The sequence below is a fragment of the Heptranchias perlo genome, chromosome 15, assembly GCF_035084215.1.
Source record: "Heptranchias perlo isolate sHepPer1 chromosome 15, sHepPer1.hap1, whole genome shotgun sequence".
Taxonomy (NCBI): Eukaryota; Metazoa; Chordata; class Chondrichthyes; order Hexanchiformes; family Hexanchidae; genus Heptranchias; species Heptranchias perlo.
Genome location: NC_090339.1, coordinates 7,794,261 through 7,815,920, shown reverse-complemented (window position 1 = coordinate 7,815,920; position 21,660 = coordinate 7,794,261). Strand labels below are relative to the sequence as shown.

At 43.4% G+C, this 21,660-nt stretch overlaps 1 protein-coding gene across 3 annotated transcripts in view; it reads right to left on the bottom strand.

The window, feature by feature from the left end:
• Nucleotides 1-21,660, bottom strand: part of LOC137332678 (sodium- and chloride-dependent neutral and basic amino acid transporter B(0+)-like) — a 72,410-nt gene that overhangs the window by 38,971 nt on the left and 11,779 nt on the right. Inside the window, exon 3 of one of the 3 annotated variants that reach the window (XM_067996623.1) lies at nt 15,870-15,890. In XM_067996623.1, coding sequence (XP_067852724.1) covers nt 15,870-15,890 — 21 coding nt within the window. Of the gene's footprint in view, nt 1-768; nt 982-5,603; nt 5,616-15,869; nt 15,891-21,660 lie in introns of those variants that run through there. The other 2 variants (XM_067996624.1, XM_067996622.1) reach the window with 2 other exon arrangements.

The following is a 21,660-nucleotide window of genomic DNA, read 5'->3' as shown; positions in this document are numbered from 1 at the left end:
AGGATCCCCTTGGAACGAGCGACCACAACATGGTTGAATTCCATATCCAATTAGAGGGTGAGAAGGTTGATTCTCAAACAAGCGTACTGAGCTTGAATAAAGGAGACTATGATGGTATGAGAGCGGAATTGATTAAAGTGGACTGGGAAAATAGATTAAAGGGTAAGACGGTACATGAGCAGTGGTGTTCATTTCGGGAGTTATTTTACAACTTTCAAAATAAATATATTCCACTGAGGAAAAAAGGGTGTAAAAGAAATGACAGCCACCCGTGGCTAAGTAAAGAAATGTTTTTTTTCCCTTATTATTCCTTATCTCCACCCAAACTGTTTCATTATCTTGATGCTTTGTCCCAATATCATTTCTCTGTATTACAGTGATTCCTTCCTTTATTAACATAGCCACCCCACCTCCCCTTCCTTCCTGCCTGTCCTTCCTGATTGATAAATACCCTGGCATATTTAATTCCCAGTCGTTGTCACCCTGCAGCCATGTTTCTGTAATGGCCACAAGATCATACCCATACGTAGTTATTTGTGCCGTTAACTCGTCCATTTTATTACGAATGCTACGTGCATTCAGATAAAGAACTTTCAAATCTGTTTTGTGACACTGTGTTGTTCTCCATTTAGCCCCAACTGGTTGGTCGTTTGGAAACACCCTGAACCCCACAGAGAGCCTCTGAAAATCACAACAACCAAAATCTCCGAATCTGCACCTCTCAGGGTTTTACATGAGATTACTGTCATATTTTGATAAAATTCTCACCGTCACCTCTGGAGGGTGTGTTTGGTGGTCATTCTGTGAGAACCCAGATGAAGTCAATTCTCTCTGGTCCATTTTTGGACAATGATGAACGATTCTTTCACTTGCTCAGGGGTTGGATTTAAACCTTGAGGAGGAAACTTTTGTCCAAAACGCTTTGAACTTCGTCCTGCTCCGGGACTCTGGTTAAGGATGATTCCGTTCCACCCCAGGCAATGACTCTTCCACAGCCAGAAGCCAGTCCCTTAAAATGTCGTCTCGCTCTGTTTACTCAGGGTCTAGTGATACCCAAGTTCCCAGAGTATTTCTGCTGTTAATAATTTAATTTACAGACTAAGCGTTCCAATGACAGATGGTCATATATCCAATGCAAATTGACAGACTGTTGTCAATTCAGTTGCATTATTTGCATTAGTTTCAGAACACTCAGTACCAAAGTCCTGTGGTACTGTGTCTGCAGGTTTGACAAAAGCTGCACTTTTAAAGGGGATAGCACCAAGTGCACCTGCAACAATCAGAAGCTCAGGCAAAGCAAAACTCTGCATGTATTTGCTAAAAAATGAGACAATATTTTCTAATGCCAGAAACCTGAAGGTAATCCTTGGACTGTTTTAGTTCATTTTAAACTTTTAAATTACAGTTTAAAAAATTGGTTTCACTCGAGTTACACAGAGACTATCTGTTCCAAATGGTCGTGTATCCAATGCAAATTGACAGACTGATGTCAATTCAGTTGCACCTGTGGGGTTTATGGTCAGACACACAGGATGTGCCGTGTCGCTGCACTGTTTGTGCCAAAGGGGTTTTGGAACCAACTGTCCTTAACATTATCAGCTAGAAATTACTGTTGGTAATATTAACGGACAGAAGATTAACAAGTTCATATGAAGCTCCTCTATCTGCTCTATTAGTGGAGATATTAACCCTTTAAAATTAACAAATTAATGTCTCCATTAAAATAGCTGAAAGAGGAATGTGATCTGAATATGTTAAATGTTCATTCACTAATATCACCAACAATAATTGCTAACCTAATATGTGATGATGAATTGTGTGTTTAATAAAGAGATTTAATTGGGTATAACAGAGGTCAGGATCACTGTTATAATCCTCTTTTTCCAGGAGATGAAAAACTGGCCTTTGGAACTGGTTTTTAACTGTTCAAATGGCAATTTTTAAAATTCCACTCCCAACTCCAAAATATATCAGAGAAACAAGAGGACTGAAGAAATAAAATAAATTAGTTTTAAATTTAAAAGGTAATTTATTATATTCGGGTTAATATGACATTAATGGCCACTCCTGTGGTTTGAGAAGCTTTATTACAGAACAGTGTTTTTGTCAGCATCATATGTGTAAACTTACAAACTCTGTCTGCCCAGGGAAGTGGGAATTTCTCTGAATCTGCTCCAGAATAAAATTTCTCATCCTGTGACAGGTTTTTAATGGGACGATCAATGAGGGATTATGTTGCCTCTCTCTTCACAAGAGGCCACAGAGGTTGATCAATATGTCTGAGAGGTGATTAGTAAAAGGAGATCATTTGTGGTGCTGACTGGTGTTAAGAACGGCCCAAATTCCAGGACTTGTTCCTTAAAATGCATAAACCACTGATAACCGAAAAGCACTTGTGAAAAATACAGATCACAATAAACAGAATTTCTAAAATTTGAAATGAAGCATTCACAGTAGGTGTTAACCTTCACGTAGGAAAGATACTCTGAATCTAGTAGTGATCCTGGAATATTTATAAATAAGAACAAGGAAGTGATGTTAAATTTGTACAAGATATTGGTCAAGCGACAGATGGAGCATTGTGTGCAGTTCTGGGCAATCCAATATTATGCCACGGATAGAGAAAAGTGAAGATTCATTAGAATTATAATAGAAATATGAGGTTATAGTTCTGGAGGAAGGATCAAACTATTGGGGCTTTTTTGTTGGATCAGAGAAGGTTTGCAGGGTCAATAATTATTTTGAATATTCTGAAAGGTTTCGAGAAGGTAAATAATGAAAGATTGTTTCTACTGTTTGGCTAATTGATAACAAGAGGGTGTAGAGTCAGGGTTATCATTAGATGAATGAAGGGGCAAGTGAGAAGAATATTTTCACACAAAAAGTTATTAAAACATGGAATGCTTCAGAGCAATTTGCTATTGAGGCAGCGACTACAATAATATCATTTAAAAGGGAACTGGATAAGTATTTGATTGCACAGGGTTCAGTTCCATTCCAACCCCTCAGATAATGAAGCAGTCCGAGCCCGCATGCAGCAAGACCTGGACAACATCCAGGCTTGGGTTGATAAGTGGAGAGTAACATTCGCACCAGACAAGTGCAGGGCAATGACCATCTCCAACAAGATAGAATCTAACCACCTCCCCTTGACATTCAACGGCATTACCATCGCCTAATCCCCCACGATCAACATGCTGGGGGTCACCAATGACCAGAAACTTAACTGGACTAGTCATATAAATACTGTGGCTAAAAGAGCAGGTCAGAGGCTGGGTATTCTGCGGTGAGTGACTCGCCTTCTGACTCCCCAAAGCCATTCCACCATCTACAAGGCACAAATCAGGAGTGTTATGGAATGCTCTCCACTTGCCTGGATGAGTGCAGCTCCAACAACACTCAATAAGCTCGACACCATCCAGGACAAAGCAGCCCGCTCGATTGGCACCCCATCCAACACCCTAAACAATCACTCCCTTCGCCATCGGCGCAATGTGGATGCAGTGTGTACCATCTACAGGATGCACTGCAGCAAATCGTCAAGACTTCTTCGACAGCATCTCTCAAACCTGCGACCTCTACCATCTAGAAGGACAAGGGCAGCAGGCACATGGGAACACCACCACCTGCACATTTCCCTCCAAGTCACACACCATCCCGACTTGAAAATATATCGCCGTTCCTTCATCGTCGCTGGGTCAAAATCCTGGAACTCCCGACCTAACAGCACTGTGGGAGAACCTTCACCACACGGACTGCAGCGGTTCAAGAAGGCGGCTTACCATCACCTTCTCAAGGGCAATTAGGGATGGGCAATAAATGCTGGCCTTGCCAGCGACGCACATCCCATGAACAAATAAAAAAAATTGTGATCATCAGAATGTAAAAGGGGAAAGGACAGAGAAAAGGAAAGAGAACTGACAGTAACAGTTGAAGAGTTAGCACAGCAAGGTGCAATGGACCATATGGCCCCCTACTGCGCTGGAGGCCTGGATTTTAACTGCCAGTGGGTTTACGACGGGAAGCCACGCTGACGAGTTCATTTCCAGCCTAACCCGTGGCTGAATGAGAGCCGAGTAATTTTAACGGTCAGGCCTCATTTAAATCCCACCCACCAACCATCCCTCCTGAAGTGGGCAGGAATTTGACGGGATCCAGCGGAAATCATGCGGCCCAGAGAATGCCCATAAACACAAGGTGGGTGTGGGATTGGGGTCTGGGGGCATCTCACAGGGGACTCATGTTCAGGAAGGGGGCAGCATGTGGCATGGGAGGCCTAAGCTGTCCTTGCAGAGCTCAGAGGAGCATTCCTGCATTTCTGCATTTCCTCACTTGTCCCAGGTTGGCCATGCGGGAAAATTACAACAGCTTCCCTGCTTCAGCCTGAGTTATAATTTCAGTCTGCTCCCGACAACATCATTGGGACATCATGTGCATGTGTAAAGAAGGACCCCGCTGGTTTTGGACAAGAGTCCTTGAGCAGATGGTGGGATCCTGGTGCCTCCAGGGTGGGTAAGTAACTCGGGGCTGAGCGAACAATCCCAAGCTGACCTTTCTATCCCATATCCTCTCCATCACAAAGACAGCGGTCGTAGCATCACCCTTCTCCACCCTTGCTTCAGCCCATCTGCTGCTGAAACCCTCACAATTACATTTATCACCTCCAGAGTTGACTATTCCAATGCTGTTCTGGCCACCATTCCATTGTCCAATTGCTATAAACTTCAGCTCATCAAAACTCTGCAGCCCGTATCCTAGTCCAGACAAAGTCCCAGTCACCCATCACTCCTATCCTCGCTGACCTTCATTGGCTCCTTGTCCCCACAATGCCTCCACTTTAAAATTCTCATCCATGTGTTTAAATCCCTTCACAGCTGTGACTCTCCTTATCTATATAACCTGCTTCAGCCCTACAATCCTCCAGAACTCTCCATTCCTCTGACTCTGGCCTCTGGTGCATCCCTCACTCCCATGCCCATCATTGGTGACCATGTTTTCAGCCATCTAGATCCCATCCTCTGGAATTCCATCCTTTCACCCCTCTGACACTTCTCCTGCCTCTCCTCATTTAAAACTCTCATGAAAGCCCACCACTTACACCAAACTTTTGGTCACACCTCTTAATATCTCCTTCTTTGGCTGGCAACCATTTTTGTTTAATTATGCCTCTGTGAAGCCCTTTGGACATTTTTATAATTAAAAGTACGATATAAATGTAATTTATTGTTGTTCTATGTACGTGGTCAACCATGTTGAAGTTCATACAAAAGGTCACTGCTGCCCAGCACTTAACAGGAGGTGTCAATACATATTCTCCACTGGAACTGGGCAACAACAACTGGGAACTCACTTTTGTGCCATGGTTGGGTTTCCAATCGTGTCAAAGGCACCATTGGATTGGACACAAGTCAGCGTACACAATATATTTAACTGTCTAAATAGGAAAGGTTATCATTCCTTCCATATACAAGTGGTACTTGTAATCAGATGTGGCGTTGCCTTCGCTCATAATTACTTCATTATTGCTCCAATAAAAAGATTTGAGAAGATGAGAAGGTTTCAGGATTGGTTTGTGTGTAGAAACGTGTGAGGCCTGAAGACACAGTCATTCTTTCTTTCCCAGTGGGGTCAATGACTGAAGTTTCAGACTTGGTGGCTCCGGGGATCCAAGGTTAACACCATCGATGACACTTCTCCCCGTAGTACGTCAGACGTCAGGAGAAGGATTCTTACTACCAAGTGGCACAAAGACTCTTTGGAATGTCCTATGCCAGATTTGCTGATTACACTGCTGGAAGAAGGATCATGAGGAGAATGAATCGCAGGGCTGACCCCAGTGTTCAGATACCTCATTGGAGGTCCTCGTGGAGGAAGTCTGGGCAACGAGTACTGTTCCCCAGCACCCTAAGGACCATCCCCAGGGTGACTACCCAGCAGGCTTGAGCGGAGGTGGCTGAGACGGTCAGTGCCAGCAGCATTACCCCCAGACCTGGGTTGAATGTAGGAATTAGTCCAATCACCTCCCAAGAGCAGCACGGGTGAGTTCAGCTATTCATCTCTCCATTTCTCTCAGCAACACCTGACAACACTCCTGTCACCCCCACCACTCCCAACAATTCCCTCCCCTCCATCACATCTTTTAGCATACAATCCCAAGGGCACACTGCAACACCTCTCTTTCTCATTCCAAACACACTCATCTCTTCCTTTGCTCTCTTCACACTACATATTAGCACTCGTACAACCACCAACTCCTCCCATCACTCCTTCCTCACCCCACATTCCTCACACTTGACTTTACATTTATCACCTCCCATCTTCATTCCACCTTGCTTCCTCTCCAGCTCTCAGCAGATGTACTGTATGCACAAGTATTACACATCTCCACTTTCCTTTTCAACAGACATTCACTGACTCTCACCCTCTATTTCTCAGTACAAGACTGTACATAATGTCAGGGAGAGGAGCAAGGGCAGGGGAGGAGTATCAAAGTAAAAGCCCTCACCCAAACGATGCACGAAGCCCTCAATTAGTGGCCCAGGAAAAGCTTTGAGCATCAGGAAGGCAAGGCTGCTGGCTTATCTCAGCAGGGTGTTTGCATATTACTTGTAACCCTTCATTCATCTCAGCAAATATTCAGTAAGCTTCACCAACTTCAAGCTGCCTCCTGAAGACTGTCTCCTGCTATTGTCCATCCTCTCAGTGACATCCTAACTCTTTTCCCTTTTTCCTTTTCTCTATGTCCTTCTCAGCAGCAAGAGCTTCATGAAGAAGACACCTCAGAGGACGACAATCCTCCTGAGGAGGCACCGTCACCCATTCCATCCCTCCCAAACACCAGCTTGGACATTGGCACTCCGCATGGGTTAGACAGTGAGCTTGTGAGCAACAGTTGGTACTGGTAGGGGGGACAGCCTGAAGGGATTCGCAAAATTTCACATGTTCCCCCCCCGCCGAAGATTTTTTGGAGTTATTAAAGAAACCCTGGTGTGATTGTGTTTTTAAAAATCCAAGGTCTTTCAAAATGGCTGCGGTCAGACACATGGCAGGCTTCGTGTTTCAGACAGGTTTCTTTAAACAATGCAGTTGCATTCAAGCCCTGAGGCAAGCCAACAACATTGCCGGCCTGCACATCAAAATTCAAGCAGGAGAAATTCCAGGACAAAAGTTAGACCATCAAGGAACATTCGGAACAATGGTAAAGCAGTTATGGAACAGATCAGTACAGGAAACGGCCATTATGTAAATGGGCCAGAGATTGGGACCCCTTTTGTCTTACGTTTTCAGCCCAAATCGGACAATGGAATAACCCATTATAGGGAGACTATAACTGGGGCTTGCCCAGTATCTCTCTCTCTCTCTCTTCTCTCTTCGCCTGGTGGCCGGGGTCCTGCTGCTTGCTAGCAACCAAGAAGGAAGGCCATCCAGTAAACCTCGCAAACACATGTCGACGGCATCAGCAGGAGGCCAGGCCTTTTCATCTGTTTCACCGGTGAGCATTAATTTTCTGGCCGCCACAAGACAACCTAGCATCGGTCTAAGGGTGGGGGTTAAAGGGGATTGCTAAAATTGTGATTTTAGAATTTTCCCTCGATGTGTCCGTTTCTTCCATCCCGTTAAGTGTAAGACTGTATTACATCCATAGCGATTTCTTTCTTTTTCTTTATCTTCTGTATTATACTGTTTACCTTGTAGTTTTAGTTTTCTTATTAATAAACATTGGTTTTCCTTGTACCAATGCACTGGTCTGTTCGTCTGTCTTTGTTACCGCCCGATAAGTCCTCAGCTCAGAATCAGGAAGGGGTAAGCGATTCGCAACCGCACAGCGGGCAGGGCAGCTCAGGAAAAACATAACTGGCTGACCTATAATAAGCCCGAGAAACAGTAAAAAAAACCCTTACAAGCCCAGTAGAGCACTTGTTGGAGGGCACGGTCATCTCCCAACTCTTCTGACCAGGACAGAGATGTGGACTTCAGATGCCCAGCTATGAAAAGAAGTCTGCTTGCCTCTCACAAGCAGTTATCCAGGTATTGGAAGGCCTGCCAAGGAGATTCAGCTCTGTGGCTGAAAGAATTGAGGAGTCCGCTTCCAGCCTGTGTGGTGTCATATCGCATGGCATAAGCACTGAAGAGTATGGCCACCTCCAGGGACACCGAGGAGCTTTTGAGGAGTCAGTCATCCTCTGCAGACTGCTCTCCCGCAGATCAGTGAAAGTGACAAGCCGCAGACCCACGGGAGTGGCAGTGCCACTATGGGACAGTATGTGTTGCCCTCTCTCAGGATGTCATCGTGTCTGCTTCTTCACCACCCCCTCATCCAGTACCCTCCATGGTGTCAGCATGTCAGCTGGACCAGACTGCCCCGGCAGCAGTCGAGGAGCAGCATTCTGCAGCCGGGTCTTCACAGGCTCAAGTACCTGGAAGTCACTGGCCATGAGCATCCCAAGGGTCCCAACATGATCAATGGCAGCATTCCACCAGATTTGCTGAGCTCACTAGAGGAGCACCTCGTAGGAGAGTTAGAGTCAGGACACCTACGTCTAGGAAATGAACCATGGGTTGGCGCTTGATTTAAAAATGATTTGAAGGCAATTTTTATTGGGTATGAAATTCATCACCTTAATCACATTTGGCACTTTGGTCTGCAATGTGGTTTCATAGCAGCTTCTGACTGTGCATTGTCTGTAAGTCATTGACATAGAAGTTGGCTAATGGTTTCAATATCTGTTAATGTAGGATTAAGGGAGTGTTGAAGGATGTAACAAGGACTGTTAATCAGTGGAGCTTTGTGCAAGTTTTCAGGGCAGGGAATGAGTAGGTCACTGGAATTATTGAGCAATTAACTATATCATCACTATATCTTGCTGGAAGGTGTAGAGGTGGCCCTCCTTCTTCTTCTGCTGCTTCCTTGCCTTCACCCTGGTTTTTCTCATCCAGTGAGGGCTTCTGGTGCTGCTGTGCATCTTCCAAATGCGACCCTTTCTGTATTACATAGAATCTACAGCACAGAAACAGGCCATTCGACCCAACTGGTCCATGCTGGCGTTTATGCTCCATATGAGCCCCATCCGACCCCTCTTCAACTAACTCTGTCAGCATACCCTTCTATTCCTCTGTCCCTCATGTGCTTAGTTAGCTTCCCCTTAAATGCACCTATGCTATTCACCTCAACTACTCCTTGTGGTCGTGACTTCTACTTTCTTAATACTCATTGGATAAAGAAGTTTCTCCTGAATTCTCTATTGGATTTATTAGTGACTATTTTATATTCATGACCTCCAGTTTTGGACTCCCGCACAAGTGGAAACATTTTCTTTACGTCTACCCTATCAAACCCATAATTATCTTAAAGACCTCTATCAGGTCACAACTCAGCCTTCTCTTTCGAGAGAAAAGAGCCCCAGCCTGTTCAGCCTTTCCTGTGAAGGATATCCTCTCAGTTCTGATATCATCCTTGTGAATCTTATTTGCACCCTCTCCAATGCCTCTATATCCTTTCGATAAAATGGAGACCAGAACTGTGCACAATACTGCAAGTGTAGTCTCATCAAGGTTCTGTACAAGTTTAAGATAACTTCTTTGTTTTTCAATTCCATCCCTCTGGAAATGAACCAGTTCTTGATTTGCTTATTTTTATGGCCTTATTAACCTGCATCGCTACTTTTAGTGATTTGTGTATCTGTACCCCGAGATCCCTCTGCTCCTCAATCCCGTTTAGACTCTTATTAACCAAGTGGTATGTCGCCTCCTTATTCTATCTACATTGAAATTCATTTGCCAATTACACGCTTATTCTGCAAGTTTATTAATGCCATTTTGTATTTACTAAACCCCTCAATTTGGTGACATTCGCAAATTTTGAAATTGTACTTCCGATTCCCGAATCCAAATCATGAATGTAAATTGTGAACAACAGTGGTCCCAGCAGCAATCCCTGTGGAATCACTTCCCACATTTTGCCAGTCTGATTAATTACCCTTGGCCCCCACTCTGTGTTTTCTGTTTTGTAGCCAACTTGCTGTCGATTCTGCTACTTGACCCCTGACTCCATATGCTCTGACCTTAGCAATGAATCTACTTCGTGGTACCTTATCGAAGGGCTTTTGAAAATCCAAATATATTACGTCTACAGCATTAACCTGTCCACTCTTTCTGTTACTTCTTCAAAGAATTCAATAAGGTTGGTCAAGTGTGACCTTCCCTTTTCAAATCCGTGCTGACTGCTCTTCATTATAGGAACATAGGAACAGGAGTAGGCCATTCAGCCCCTCGTGCCTGCTCTGCCATTTGATAAGATCATGGCTGATCTGTGATGTAACTCCATATACCCGCCTTTGGCCCATATCCCTTAATACCTTTGGTTGCCTAAAAGCTATCTATCTCAGATTTACATTTAGCAATTGAACTCGTATCAATTGCCGTTTGCGGAAGAGAGTTCCAAACTTCTATCACCCTTTGTGTGTAGAAATGTTTTCTAATCGCGCTCCTGAAAGGTCTGGCTCTAATTTTTAGACTGTGCCCCCGACTCCTCGAATCCCCAACCAGCGGAAATAGTTTCCCTCTAGCCACCCTATCTGTTCCCCTGAATATCTTACAAACTTCGATCAGATCACCCTTTGACCTTCGAAACTCGAGAGAATACAACCCCAATTTGTGTAATCTCTCCTCGTAGGTTTGTCAGGAACGACCTACCTTTCACAAATCCTTGAAGTCTGGGTAACATTCTAGTAAACCTATGCTGCACTCCCTCCAAGGCCAATATGTCCTTCCGAAGGTGTGGTGCCCAGAGCTGCTCACAGTACTCCAGGTGCGGTCTAACCAGGGTTTTGGATAGCTGCAGCATAACTTCTGCCCCGTTGTACTCTCGTCCTCTGGATATAAAGGCCAGCATTCCATTAGCATTATTGATTATTTTCTGCACCTGTTCATGACACTTTAATGACCTATGTACCTGTACCCCTCGGTCCCTTTGGACATCCACTGTTTTTAACTTTTTACCATTTGGAAAGTACCCTGTTCTATCCTTTTTTGATCCAAAGTGGATGACCTCACATTTGTCGACAATGAATTCCATTTGCCACAGTTTTGCCCATTCACCTCATCTATCAATATCGCTTTTGTAATTTTATGTTTTCATCTACACTGCTTACAATGCCACCAATCTTTGTGTCATCGGCAAACTTAGATATGAGACTTTCTATGCCTTCATCTAAATCGTTAATAAATATTGTGAATAATTGAGGCCCCAAGACAGATCCCTGCGGGACTCCACTAGTCACATCCTGCCAATGTGAGTACCTACCCATTATCCCTACTCTCTGTTGCCTTTCGCTCAGCCAACTTCCTAGCCAAGTCCGTACTTTTCCCTTGATTCCATGGGTTTCTTTCTTAGCTAACAGTCTCTTATGTGGGACCTTATCAAATGCCTTCTGGAAGTCCATATAAATAACATCCATTGACATTCCCCTGTCCACTACTTTAGTGACCTCTTCAAAAAATTCAATCAGGTTTGTCAGGAACGACCTACCTTTCACAAATCCATGCTGGCTCTCTGATTAACTGAAAATTCTCGAGGTGTTCAGTCACCCTATCCTTAACTATAGACTCCAGCATTTTCCCCACAACAGATGTTAGGCTAATTGGTCTGTAATTCCCCAGTTTCCGTTTCTCTCCTTTCTTAAAAAGCGGAGTGACAGGTGCAATTTTCCAATCCAGAGGGACAGTTCCTGAATCTAGATTTCATTATATTTTCAGTTTCTAGATATTTTTCTGTTACATCTTTGAGTAAAGATTCCATTATCTTTCCTACCACCAACATTAAGTTAACTGGTCTGTTGTTCCCTGGGCTTGTTTTATCTCCCTTTTTAAATATAGTGTAAGTGGTTTTCTTGGACTTACCGAAAACACACCTCTTACTATAAGTTCTGGAACGATAGGGATTATAAGGACAGATCAGACTCGGACACACGTTTTCGGGCTCAACCGTATTGTGTTTAATTGGATTAAAAATAACACTCGTAAACAATACAAACCGTATAACCCTGGCTTGTCCAATAAGCCCTGCTGTGCTAAAATACCACGGCCTAATAAGAGAAACCTCCCGTGAAATAAACTAACACAGGACTCCTCCCAGCAATAAAACCCTCTAAGGTTTGGTAGGGACTTACAATCACCCCCTCACACAGCTAAGTGGTCTTGTGGATGTGTAGGCGCAGGCAATATGCTCACCCCGATTGCCCGTTGTCTTGCTTGCAGCTTCTTCCTGCACGTCTCGCTCCTGGTTCCGTACCGCCGATGCAGTATCCAAGTTCCAGTTTGAGTCAAGGTCCGTTGATGAGGGATGAAGAGCAGTGCTCAGCTTCTGGCGGTGTTCCTTTGAATCGAGCCGAGCCCCACTCGAGAGACTCGCTGTAGATTGATGCCGAGGAGAAGAGAGCAGAGCGCAGAACAGAGAGCAGAGCCGAGCGCAGAGCCGAGCCAGGAACCGTTGCCAAATGGCTCCTTATAACCCCCAAAATCCATCATCTTTTCTCCCGCCAATACTGATCGATGTATTGATTCAGGTGATCTGTCTGGACCCACCCCGGTGGCCTGGAGTGACTCATAACCTTTGAAATCTTTGTGAAAAAAATGCTATTTTGTTTTCCCGCTCCCAGGCCTTGCACCTGGAGAGACAATGGGTGCTTATTACTGGGTGTCTGTCATTTCCAGAGCTGATGTTCCCTATTAGCTGGTAATGGGTTTCAATCTCAAACCGATCTTGCTTAACTAGCTCCTTTCCTGGAAGACAATGGCCCGGCCATCTCCTGCCTTCCACCTGTTTCGGTTGGGACTGAGTGTCTCTGAGTTCCCTCTCGGGGTATTGTTCCCAGTAATTATGTTATATGGTGATGACGTCAATCGGCCTGGGTTCCCTTCCACCCAGCCTGTCAGTGTGAAATGTCCGTTTGTATATGAATGCACCTTAGTCAGGTTAGCCTGGCTCGAAACTCCTGCCAGTCAATCCTATTCCATAAGCCACTCCCACAAGCTTGCCAAACAGTAGTTCTTTCTTGGGGGTATTGGATTTAAAATATGATTCATAAAAATGGCCAGAACGCTGGTGCTACAGTTCCTTCATCGTCGCTGAGTCAAAATCCTGCAATTCCCTCCCTAACAGCACTGTGGGAGAACCTTCACCACACAGACTGTAACGGTTCAAGAGGAAGCAATACCATCTTCTCAAGGGCAATTAGGGATGGGCAATAAATGCTGGCCTTGCCAGTGACGCCCACATCCCATGAACACATAATGAAAAAAAATCATTGACTCTATATTATGGATTTATAATATTAATCACTGACTCTATTATGTATTTATAATATAAATCACTGACTCTATTATGTATTTATAATATAAATAAATGACTATATATTAGGCACAGATTGTCGTCCTGGTGGCAGTCGGGGAAAGATCAGATGAAACTCTGATTACTGGCTTTCAGACATGGGGAACGCAGACTGCTGTCTCTCAGGTCCTTCAGGTTCTGATAGCTGCCATTAGACCAGTCAGCCCTTTGATCAATGGGGAAACAGATTTAGGGCCCAGTAAAAAGGTGATGGCTGGAAATGACCTACATGAGGCTCCTATTTCTCTGTACATTGGCACATACCAGAGATCCGCTCGTTTCCCTTAAAGCAACAGGCCAGTGGCACACAGGAGGCCACACCAGGCAGCCCAGATATAAGGCCAAGAGTTGCAGCCAACTGTGGCTCCTTCCCAGGAGCCAGGTGCAATGACAGCGGGGCCACCCTAGTCCCATGAACCTTTTGCAGCACAGGAGCAGCAAACCACCTGTCATGATGCAGGCCTTCAGATTGCACCCAGGAGAAGTACTAGGATAGGAGAAAAAAATGAACAATTAATCAACCGGGGAAGCACAGTGTGAGGAAGAATGGCTTATGTTCACTTTTGAGTTCCTTGTATTAAAGGAGAATGTGCACTTATTTCACGCTGTTATTCATGGAGAAAGACCATTAATTTCTTGCTCACACATTCAATCAGATGTTTAAGAATTACTTGGTCATGTAGGTTTGGAGAAGTCTGATGTGATGTGGTGTTTGAGGATGGGAACTGATTTGAAGGATTTGTAATATTTTGAATGTGGGGAGGAGGAGTCATGGCAGTGATGATAAAGGGAGACTGTGTTAAACAGATGAGAATATCTCATTGATAAGTTGAGTCCTGATGCCTCTTGTTTCCGTCACTGAAGAGTCCTCCGAGTGATGATCCTCATGATGCTCCACTCCACGTTCTTCTGGCTTCAAGGCAGCTAAGGCCGCCTCCTCAACAATCTCCAATTCCTGGGGGTTTTGGATGGCAAAGTTGTCCAAGCAAAGGACAACATTGCTGGACACATGATTTGGACCATATTGCAGAGACCCTGCTGATCTATCAAGGCAGCAAAAGTACCTCTTTAAGACCATGCTGGTTCTCTCAATGACCAGTCTGGTCATGTGTATTCTTTGTAAGACTCCTCGGCTACTGTATTGGAAACTCATAGAGGGGTAATTACTCATGGCAGCAACGGTTATGGCTTGTCATCCATGAGCCATCTGTTCACTTGACTGTCTTCCTTCAAGAACTCAAGGAGGGCAGAATTCCTGAGGATCACAGAAACGTCCAGTAAATTGGAACATAGGAAAAGCAGTAGGCCATTTAGCCCCGGGAGCCTGTTCCGCCATTGAATGAGATCATGAATTATCTGTATCCTAACTCCTTTAACCCGCCTTGGCTCTACATCCCTTAATATACTTGGATAGCAAAAATTTATCAATTTCAGATTTTAAATTATTCATTGAGCTCGCATCTACTGCTTTTAGTGGGAGACAGTTCCACACTTCTAACACCCCTTGTGTGAAGAAGTGTTTCCTAACTTCTCTCCTGAACGGCTTGACTCTGATTTAAAGGTGAGAATCCCCACCAGCGGAGAAAGTTTCTCCCTACCAACCTGATCAATTCCTTTCAAAATCCTAAAAACCTCAATCAAATCACACCTTACCCTTCTATATTCCAGGAAATACAAGCTGAGTTTGTGTAATCACTCCTTACAATTTAACCCTTGGAGCCCTGGTAAAATTCTGATGAATCTGTACTGCACTCCTTCCAAGGCCAATATATCTTTTCGAAGGTGCAGTGCCCAGAACTGTACACAGCACTCCAGCTGTCAACTAACCAGGGCTTTATATAGCTGTAGCAAAACTTCCTCCCCATTAAATCCATTAGCCGATTTGATTTTTTTTTACCATTTACCATATTTCTTTACATTTAAGTGATTTGTGTACATGGACCCCAAATCGCTTTAGATCTCCATTAAAACATACTCAGATCGATCCTTTTTTGATCCAAAATGGATGACCTCACACATACCTGCATTGAAATCCATCTGCCACAGTTTTGCCCACTCACTTAATCTATCTGTGTCTCTTTGTAATTTTATGCTCCTGTCTACACTATGCCACCTATCTTTGTGTCATCAGCAAACTTGGATATATGACTCTCTATTGTGTTTTCTAAGTTATTGATAAATAAAGTGAATAGTTGAGGCCCCAGCACAGATCCTTGTGGGACACCACTAGTCACTTCCTTCTAATTCAAGTACATACCCATTATCCCTACTCTCTGTCTTCTACCGCCTAACCAGTCTCCTAACCAGGTTAATAATTTGTTTTCAATTCCATGAGCTTTAATTTTATCCAACAGACTCTTATGTGAAACGTTATCAAATGACTTCTGGAAGTCCATATAAATTACATCCACAATCACTCCCCTGTCTACTGTTTTAGTTACTTCCTCAAAAAAATCAATTCGGTTCGTTAGACGTGACCTACCTTTACAGATCCATGTTGGCTCTCTCGAATCAGCTCAAATTTCTCTAAATGCTCTGTCAATTTGTCCTTAATTATGGGTTCTAATAACTTCCCCACAACAGATGTTAGACCAACAGGTCTATGATTTCTTGGTTTTTCTTATAGAATCATAGAATGATACAGCACAGAAGGAGGCCATTCAGCTCACCATGCCTGTGCTGGCTCTTTGAAAGAGCTATCCAATTAGTCCCACTCTCCTTCTCTTTCCCCATAGCCCTGCAAACTTCCCCCTTCAAGAATTTATCCAATTCCCTTTTGAAAGTTATTATTGAATCTGTTTCCACCACCCTGTCAGATAGTGCATTCCAGATCAGAAGGCCGACTTCAATGGCATGAGACAGAGACTGTTCACAGTAAACTGGGCAAATCTGTTCATGGGTAAAACGACTGATGATCAGTGGGAAATGTTCAAAGAAACATTTAACGTGATACAGAATCGGTTTATACCCCTGAGGGGCAAGAACTTTACTTGCCAAAAAAAACATGCCGTGGACAACTAAAGAGGTAAGGGACTGTATAAGACATAAGGAAAGGGCATGCAAAAAGGCAAAAATGGCACAGATCCTGGCAAATGGGAAAGATACAAAGATCAACAAAGGGTCACAAAACAGATAGTAAGAGCTACAAAAAGAGAGTATGAAAAGAAACTTGCAAGGAACATCAAAACCAATATGAAGAACTTTTATAGTTTTATTAGGAAAAAGGGGGTGGTCAGGAGCAGTGTTGGCCCCTTACAAACTGAAAGTGGGGATATTGTCATTGACAATGGGGAAATGGCAGACATGTTGAATAATTACTTTGCGTCAGTATTTACAGTTGCAAAAGAGGATAGCATGCCGGAAATCCCAAGAAAACTAACATTGAATGGGGGACAGGGACTCAATAAAATTAACATAAGTAAAACAACAGTAATGAAGAAAATAATAGCACGAAAGAGTGACAAATCCCCAGGACCAGATGGTTTCCATCCCAGGGTTTTAAAGGAAGTAGGTGAGCACATTGCAGATGCCCTAACTATAATCTTTCAAAGTTCTCTAGATTCAGGAACTGTCCCTTTAGATTGGAAAATTGCATATGTCACTCCGCTTTTTAAGAAAGGAGAGAGGGGGAAACCAAGGAATTATAGATCAGTTAGCCTAACGTCTGTTGTGAGGAAAATGCTGGAGTCTATAATTAAGGATAGGGTGACTGAACACCTCAAAATTTTTCAGTTAATCAGAGAAAGCCAGCATGGATTTGTGAAAGGTAGGTCGTGCCTGACAAACCTGATTGAATTTTTTGAAGAGGTCACTAAAGTAGTGGTCAGGGGAATGTCAACAGATGTTATTTATTTGGAATTCCAGAAGGCATTTGATAAAGTCCCACATAAGAGATTGTTAGCTAAGATAGAAGCCCCTGGAATCGAAGGAAAAGTACGGACAGAGAGTAGGGATAATGGGTAGGTACTCACATTGGCAGGATGTGACTAGTGGAGTCCCGCAGGGATCTGTCTTGGGGCCTCAATCATTCACAAGATTTATCAATGACTTAGATGAAGGCATAGAAAGTCTCATATCTAAGTTTGCCGATGACACAAAGATTGGTGGCATTGTAAGCAGTGTAGATGAAAACATAAAATTACAAAGGGTTATTGATAGACCAGGTGATTGGGCAAAACATTGGCAAATGGAATTCAAAGTAGACAAATGTGAGATCATCCGCTTTGGACCAAAAGAGGATAGAACAGGGTACTTTCTAAATGGTAAAAAGTTAAAAACAGTGGATGTCCAAAGTGACTCAGGGGTTCAGGTATATAGATCATTGAAGAAAATAATCAGTAAGGCTAATGGAATGCTGGCCTTTATATCTAGAGGACGAGAGTACAACGGGGCAGAAGTTATGCTGCAGCTATCCAAAACCCTGGTTAGACCGCACCTGGAGTACTGTGAGCAATTCTGGGCACCGCACCTTCGGAAGGACATATTGGCCTTAGAGGGAGTGCAGCGTAGGTTTACTAGAATGATACCCGGACTTCAAGGGTTAAATTACGAGGAGAGATTACACAAACTGGGGTTGTATTCTCTGGAGTTTCGAAGGTTAAGGGGTCATCTGATCGAAGTTTTTAAAGTATTAAGGGGAACAGATAGGTTCGATAGAGAGAAACTATTTCCGCTGGTTGGAAATTCTAGGACTCGGGGGCACTGTCTAAAAATTAGAGCCAGACCTTTCAGGAGTGAGATTAGAAAACATTTCTACACACAAAGTGTGGTCGAAGTTTGGAACTCTCTTCCGCAAATGGCAATTGATGCTAGCTCAATTGCTCATTTTAAATCTGAGACAGATGGCTTTTTGGCAACCAAAGGTATTAAGGGTTATGGGTCAAAGGCAGGTATATGGAGTTAGATCACAGATCAGCCATGATCTTATCAAATGGCGGAGCAGGCTCGAGGGGCTGAATGGCCTACTCCTGTTCCTATGTTCTTGTAACAACTTGCTGCGTAACATTTTTTTTTCCTCATATCGCTTCTGGTTCTTTTGCCAAATACCTTAAATCTGTATCCTTTGCTTACTGATCCTATTGCCACTGGAAACAGTTTCTCCTCATTTACTTTGTCAAAACCCTTCATAATTTTGAATAATGAAAATGATCTTTCTGAAATAATGCAGTTACATTTGCAATTTGCCAATTTTAAAGGTACAATTCCTGAATCGAGAGAGCTTTGAAAGATTATGGCTAAAGCATTTGCAATTCCCTCACCTACTTCCTTTAAAACCCTGGGATGGAAACCATCAGGTTCTGGGGATTTGTCAATCTTTAGTGCCATTTTTCGAATACTGTTTTCTTGCTTACTTTATTCATTATTAGTTTCCCTCGAATGTCAGATATATTATCCTCTTCCTCTACAGTGAAGGCTTTTATTTGGTAAGTAGAGCTCTTGCCCCTTAGGGATATATACTGGTCCTATATTAAGCTACATTCTTTTTGAGCACCTCCCATTGTTTAACTATGGTTTAACCGAATAACAGTTTTGACCAGTTTGCTGTCGTTGGTCTCTGTTTCTCCCTATTAAAGTTAGCCTTCCCAAAATCTGGAATCTTAATAATTGTGTTACATTTCTTCTTTTCAAATCTAACATTAAATTTGATCATATTATGATCACTGTTCGATAAATGTTCCCTTACTGTTAGATTATTAACTAAGTCTGGCTCATTACTCATTACTAAATCTAGTATGGCCTGCCCTCTTGTTGGTTCTAGAACTTATTGCTCCAGAAAACTATCTTGAATGCACTCAAGAAATTCACTACCTTTTTGACTTCAGCTACTCTGCTCTTCCCAATCTGTATGAAATAAAAGTTTCCCGTTCAAACAAGTCTGCTTTTGCTACAAGCCTCTGTAATCTCTGAATTATTACATTCTGCCACTTCATTGCTGCTTTCTGGAGGCCTGTAGAAAACTCCCATTACAGTTTTAAGTCTTCTCTTATTCTTAAATTCTAACCAAAGACAATCTGGCATTCATGTAAAGGATTCTTTACATCTGGTCACAGACAATCTGAACATTCAGCTAGTGGTACCCTTTCTATGCTACATTTGTGTCACCTATTGCATCTTGGACATTGGGAAGCCCAGCAACGTGATAAAACTGAATGGTCCTGAAACATATATCAGTTACTTGACTAATGCTTGCCCAGACAGCACCCTGGCTGATATTGCACAGGTCCCCCTCATATCAGCTTGAACTCAGACTTGGGCATAAAAGTTGAGCCCAGTTGTCACTTTGACAGGCACAGGCAGAGTTGTCCGGGCAGATGATCTTGGCTGCAGGTCTTCCTGTAGTAGTTGGTACTACTCCCTACTGCCTCTTGGTGAAGAACACTCTTCTCACCCAGAGCTCCTCACTGATGTCTTCATAGGATCTGTGTGGTCGGTAATTTCTTTGAGAGGGGTGAGAATCCCTACGGGGTCAGTTTTCAGTAAAATATTAAGATGCCTACGTGGCAAAGAAGCAGAATGCAAAATGTTTAGAAAGGGTTAATTAGTTCGTAACTGAGATTGGTACAGGTGGCCTGGCCTCCTGCTGGGCCATATGTTTGCGTAGTCAGCAGGTTTGCATGGTCTTATCAATGTAGAGTCTTTGATGTGATTCAAGGACTGGTCTGAATGTCTCCATGTTTATGGCAGATCAATATAGGTAACGAGCTTAGCCAAAGTTGAAAGACATTCCAGGTTGGGAGATAAGGAACAGAAGGAACAGGGAAGAACATTCCAAGTTGGAAGGTGAGGAAGTATCCCCTTTGATGTCTAACAGCAACATGGTCAGCACATGATTATCTATGATTGGCCGGAAATAATGTAACCTCGCATGGCAACCTGTGCCCGGCTTATGATTGGTGTTGACTCTTGTGTTAATGATGTCCCAACCCCTATCGATCTGTATAAAGGTATGAGTTTTTGTCTTTGTCTTTCTCTCCTTATTCTGTTAGAATCGTTCGGATTCTCTCAGGAATCTGAATTGAAGCTACAGACTAAGACCTGCTATTAAAGTTGTGATGAACTTTAAAAAATGTATTCGACTTCAGTTTTTACTGAACCAGACTGAGGGGAAGGAATCCAGATCGTCGGGGGGGGGGTTATATCTTGTATGGCATTGTATTCTCAAACACTGCCTCGCTCTCCTTTCTTCCATCCTGTACTGGACTAAAGGGAATCCCCATTGGGAATCCCACACCTTATACTCAGAACCTATGAGTACCCGAAGGGTCTGCGACCTGTTTCTTTCTCCACAGATGTTCCCTGACTTGCTGAGTTTTTCCAGCATTTTCTGTTTTTATTTCAGAACCTCTGGCTGTGGGTGGAGGCAAGAATGGTCTCAAAGGCCCTGAATCAAAGTAAAAAGCAAAAAAAAACTCTCTTCAATTTTTCTTCAGCCAACAAACTACAAAATGAAACACTTCTGCGAGTCTCAGCTAATACAACCAACAGGTTCGCCTCTTGTATATTTCCGAAGTTAGCCTTGGGATCTCAGTCATGAGATTTGAGGATTCCCATGATGTTCCTCCTCATTATAATATATGGTAATAAGCTCCCAGCCGCATCGGGGAGCACACACCTGGTAGACTCCAAGATCACAATGAGAGTTACATCGCTGCCATTACATGACCAAAGATCAGGAGAAACGACTCTCACCCCAGGATGCTCCATTATCACTGGGGTGATTTTGCTGCACAGTATGGGGTGCGGTGGAGTGCTGTGTGTGATGAGATAGTCAGATCCTCTCTCACCCTTGCCCCATGAATAATACAGTCAATTTTGATTGATGTTTACGTGCCAGGTAAGAATCCACAGACCCGTTCGGTGAGAGCGGCATTTAGAAGCAGAGTGTAACGGGAGAGAGTGGGGATGGGAGGGAAATACCTGAGCAGAGTGTTTGCTTGTCAGACACGGACTGCAACAGCACCACCCAGTGTCCAGGGGATCTGAATATCCAAGCTGGACATGTAGACTGTGTTTTGACGTGACATTACCTGGTTATCATTTTGATTACCTATCACAAGCCATCTACAGGCATAACTGATACTGCACACTACTTTATGTACTAAGCTGCCATTTTTAACATATAACTAGTGCATCTCCCATTTCATTGCTCCCCCGAGTATCTTCTTTGTATCTGTTTGAGTCTGTGATCCTCACGTTGTTTTTTTCTCTATTTTTCTGCCTTCTGTTATCTTCTGCTTCAGTCCAGCAACATCAGGTGCATTTGGCACTTTGCA